The sequence below is a fragment of the Priapulus caudatus genome, unplaced genomic scaffold (assembly GCF_000485595.1).
Source record: "Priapulus caudatus unplaced genomic scaffold, Priapulus_caudatus-5.0.1 Scaffold424, whole genome shotgun sequence".
Taxonomy (NCBI): domain Eukaryota; kingdom Metazoa; phylum Priapulida; class Priapulimorpha; order Priapulimorphida; family Priapulidae; genus Priapulus; species Priapulus caudatus.
In genome coordinates this window covers 195,027-199,743 of record NW_014577485.1, presented here as the reverse complement: position 1 = coordinate 199,743, position 4,717 = coordinate 195,027, and the positions used below count along the sequence as shown (strand labels likewise).

At 40.7% G+C, this 4,717-nt stretch overlaps 1 protein-coding gene across 1 annotated transcript in view; it reads left to right on the top strand.

Annotated features, from left to right (window-relative positions):
* Window positions 1-3,689, top strand: part of LOC106810257 (synaptic vesicle glycoprotein 2C-like) — a 7,337-nt gene extending 3,648 nt beyond the window's left edge. Inside the window, exons 2-3 of the mRNA XM_014813550.1 lie at window positions 588-681; window positions 929-3,689. Of these exons, the coding sequence (XP_014669036.1) occupies window positions 588-681; window positions 929-2,220 (1,386 nt within the window). The 3' untranslated portion in view covers window positions 2,221-3,689. The remainder of the gene's footprint in view (window positions 1-587; window positions 682-928) is intronic.
* The last annotated feature ends 1,028 nt before the right edge of the window (window positions 3,690-4,717 follow it).

Here is a 4,717-nt window from a genome sequence, read left to right as displayed (position 1 = left end):
TTATAATAAAATCCACAAAGTTTAAAAATTTCATGCACTTGAAAAATATCACTGTGATACCTAATGCCAGCTATGTACAGAGGTGGCCTGTGTAGGGTCAAAGGTTATCTCGCCGAGTGTTGATGCCTAATCTCCCAGCGAGCCACATGCCTCGCTGAGTTAGCAATAGCGCGTTAGGTAGCTGCCTTTTGTTTTAATTATAGGCGCGCAATGGCGTTGGATTGATGGCCAAAGAATGGAGAGTCGTGTCGTACGTTTTAGGCTGTATCTTCGGATTGCGGGTGTCTACGAGGAAACGATTTCGCACGATGATAGGCGAATGTACTGTGTCCGATTTGAGCTCAAGTTGGATGAGTTACGCGTAGTAAATCGTAGGTATTATAAGGCTAGTAAATGACGAATTTCCCTTGTTTATTGATGTCACACTCCTCCCTATTATCTACTCCTGGTGTTATACATGTTCGTTGTGATACATAGGATTCTCATTGTGTAGGGTGGGCTGTGATTCATTTACAGTCAAACTGTTTCTCTCCCAACAGGCATTGCTGTGAACAATGTAAACTAAAGAACATTTTCTTCTTACACAGGTACTATGTGTCTCCTTTCTGCTTCCATCTGCAGAGTGTGAACTACGTCTCACCTCCCAGGACAAGGGATGGCTGAATGCGTCAATTTTTCTTGGTGAATACCACACAGTGTAGATAGACTAATTGAACCTAATTCTAAATATTTTAAAAAGAAGAATGTACAACTGGATTTTACATTATGGTGACCTTTAGTGAGAGTAAAATGCAACTAAGCAATGGCAAATGATTTCAATATGTGTTTTTCAATAATTATAACAGTAAATAAAAATGCCTTTATTGTTTGCATGTCTTTACATGAACGTGTCTGTGTTATCATGCTCTCTATCCCATTGCACTTGCAGGCATGATGATAGGTGGCTATGTCTGGGCTGTGTTTGCAGACATGAACGGCCGTCGTAAAACGTTGATTTCATCCCTGGTCTTCAACGCCGTGTTTGGTGCCCTCTCCAGCTTTGCCCGCTCCTTCGAGATGCTGCTGGTGCTGCGCTTCCTGAGCGGAATCGGAGTCGGGGGAAACATCCCGATAGCCTGGGCGTACTTTGTCGAGTTTCAGCCTCGGCAGAAACGCGGCCGCATGCTCAGCTTGATGGCAGGCTTTTGGATGATTGGCAACGTACTTGTGGCTCTGCTAGCCTGGGCCATCATCCCACACACGGACATGGGCCACTTCAACGCGTACACGTATTCCAGCTGGCGCGTCTTTATTCTCGTCTGCACGGTGCCGCCCATTACGTCGGCCGTCTTGCTGATATTTCTGCCGGAGAGCCCAAAGTGGCTGCTGGAGAACGGCAAGGAGGAGCAGTGCCTAGCCATCCTCGCGAAGATGTACGCAGTCAACCACGGTACGGAGCAAGGTTTCAACGTGGCGCACGTCCAGCGGTCGCAGGCCATCAGCGACATCAGCCACGACACGTCGAAGATGCGCCACATCCGCTCGATGGGTCGGTCGGTGTTGAAGTGCAGAGAGCTGTTCACTCCTGCGCTGGCGCGACGTACAATCATATACACGTGGGTGAACATTGCACTCGCTTTTGGTTACTACGGTCTCTGGATGTGGTTCCCGGAGCTGTTCAAGAGGCTAGAGGAGTCGGGGAGAGACGATGTATCTGTGTGCACGAGTACGCTGGCGGGACTGAACTCCAGCGGTGAGCCAGATTTCGGAGACTGCTCGGAGGTGGGTGGCAGTGACGAGTTGTACATCAACAGTCTGCTCGTGGCCGCGTCGAGCCTGCCGGGAAATGTGATCGCTTTCGCATTCATGGACACGCTGGGCCGGCGGTGGCTGCTTGCTGGAAGCATGGTCACTTGCAGCCTGCTCGTCTTCTTCATATGGTTCATCAAGAACAAGCTGCAGAACTTGATACTATCCTGTCTGTTTTCCGCCGTGTCCATCATGGCCTGGAATTCGATTGATGTATTGGGTACAGAGCTGTTCCCAACTGGAGTACGTGCGACTGCATTTGGATTTAGCCTGGCATTTGCACGAGTTGGTGCAATAATGGGTAATGTTGTTTTTGGGCAGCTAATTGATGTAAACTGCACCATACCAATATTACTTGTTGTTGGCTTTCTATCTGTTGGTGGGTTGTCTGGTTTACTCTTTCCTGATACGATAGGAATATTTTTAGAATAGCGTTTATTGAATTTTAATGTTTATACTGCTTTACTAACATGATAAACAGCTTTTGGTGATTTTGATTTGTAAAAATGTGTATAATACCTTCCTATGCACACACATTTACAGATATACAGATATGCATATGTGTATATATATATTCATATGCACTCGCACACTTACACACACATATACCATATTATGTATAGGTATACATGTACACATATATTTATACATGTACAGTATATAAATATCAGGGGCTGAAAATAGGGCAAGTCTGAGGTCCGAGACCTGCCTATTTCATGCTCGGACCTTCGCAATTTCCAAACAAAAAGTTTGCCGGACCTATCAATAATTTACAGTACTCCACTTTCATCAAATAAAACATCATTAAACCATTGCAAATTGCGAAGAAACGGAGCGAAAGTAGATCGATTTTTGGTCAGTGTTGACATCTAGTGTCATATTTAATATTTACGATGAAAAATACCAAGTATGAGAGTCAAATTTACCGAAAATCTGATAGAAATTACACGTACTGATAGTGTATCACTATGCTGCAACGTTAGCATCATGGTTGTTTATAATGGAAGTTAACGTGGATGCGCGCGCAGTTTCAGCATGCCGGAGGTAACTCGTCGCTCGTGCGAGTAACTCGGAATACCTGCAGACGACCCATGTATTGCATGAAACAAGGGCAAACATGAGTTTTTCTAAGTTTGGTTTTGTATAAAAAAATGGACCCACTGTTACCAAACGATCGATTAGCCAAACAAACGTTACAAATGACTTGCAAAATAAAACCACAAATTATTACGTGATGACGAAATATAAGAACCATTTGGTGACATATTTGGACCTTCCAAATCTGTCATCGGACCTTTCAAAAATATTTCTGAAAAGTCCCGGATATTCGCGCAAAAACACTTATTTTCAGCCCCTGAATATAATGCATATATATGTATGGTGTCGTTGTAAGGTCGTTTCTTGCACACGTTGCTAGTAACATTGCTAACATAAGTCAAATTGTGTTTTACATGTTAAAATAGTATATTTTGCAAGGATTTTTCTGTTTATTAGTGCATTATATTGCAATATCGGTAGCACATACATAAAATCAAGAGCTAATAATACCTAATGGTATGGTAAGCTAATGGTATTATTAGCTCTTGATAAAATATACAGTTTATGTGCTCTTGACAGTTCTGATTTAAATAATCGAATGTAGTATATGCACAGCGATGAGACAATTTTACGAGATCGAAAGGAAGAATTTTAATTTTGAAAGTTTTGAAAGTTTTTGAAAATTTCAAGTATGAAGTTAATGATTAATTAATTGTGATAAAATACACTGTGATAGCCTAATGTTTTGGTAATGTGTAACGTCCTTGTAAAGTCGTATATATGCTTCTAAATTGTCTGAATCGTTATTTTGAAGGTTGCTACAAATAAATGCATGCAGAGAATCTGCAATGAAAAGACAAATACAATTATGTATATATCGTTGACATGCAGCAACATTATTTGTATGCTGAATGGCATGGCTTTATTCAGCGTCGTGTACGCTGTGCATTATAATTGGCTAATTCATATCGAATATCTGGCTTCCGTTACTAATGTTTTAGCTCGTGTACACTGAACTGTGTTTAATCGTGTTTAACGCGCACACGCATGCACACTCATTTATCATAGCGGTAGTACGAACGATATTACGTAGGATTGCAGAATACAACATAGAAATAACTGTAACGGCTTGGTTATTTCACATGACGAGGCGCAAGGTTGCAAAAGTCCACACAAAAATTGAAGAGCTTAAATAATTGCCAAAATGTACTTGTTTCTATATAATTGAAAAAAACATACATGTATTATTTTGTAGTAATAATATATATATAATAACTATTCTTAACAAATTAATAGAAAAAACGATCGCGCTTAGAAATTTACGTCTATGAAAGGACCTGACACCAGTTCCTTAGCACATGGTCAAACTAGACGAAAAAGTGTTCTAGCTCCAAAGCGTAGAACTAACAGCGTTTATACACTTATATAGAGTGCATACAACAGCAGTAGAAATTAAAATACTCATTTAATTTGGTTGTTATTGCGGGTAACAAATCTGTTACTTCATGTGCTCAGTCAAAGCGTAAAATGCAAATAAATTTATATTACACCGTGTAATCGTTGCTAATCTAAAGCGTAAAGTGCAAATAAGATTAATTACACTGTCATCTTTGCTCAGCTAAAAAGTGTAAATAAGTTAGTATATATTACACTGTGTCATATTTGCTCAGCTAATGCGTCAAGTGCGAATCAGTTTCTATTCCACTGTGTCATCTTTGCTCAGCTAAAGCGTCATGCTCACGTTCAAATAAGTTTCTATTCCACTGTATCATTTTTGCTCAGCTAATGCGTCAAGTGCAAATAAGTTTCTATTCCACTGTATCATCTTTGCTCAGCTAGAACGTCATGCTCACGTTCAGATAAGTTTCTATTCCACTGTATCATTTTTGCT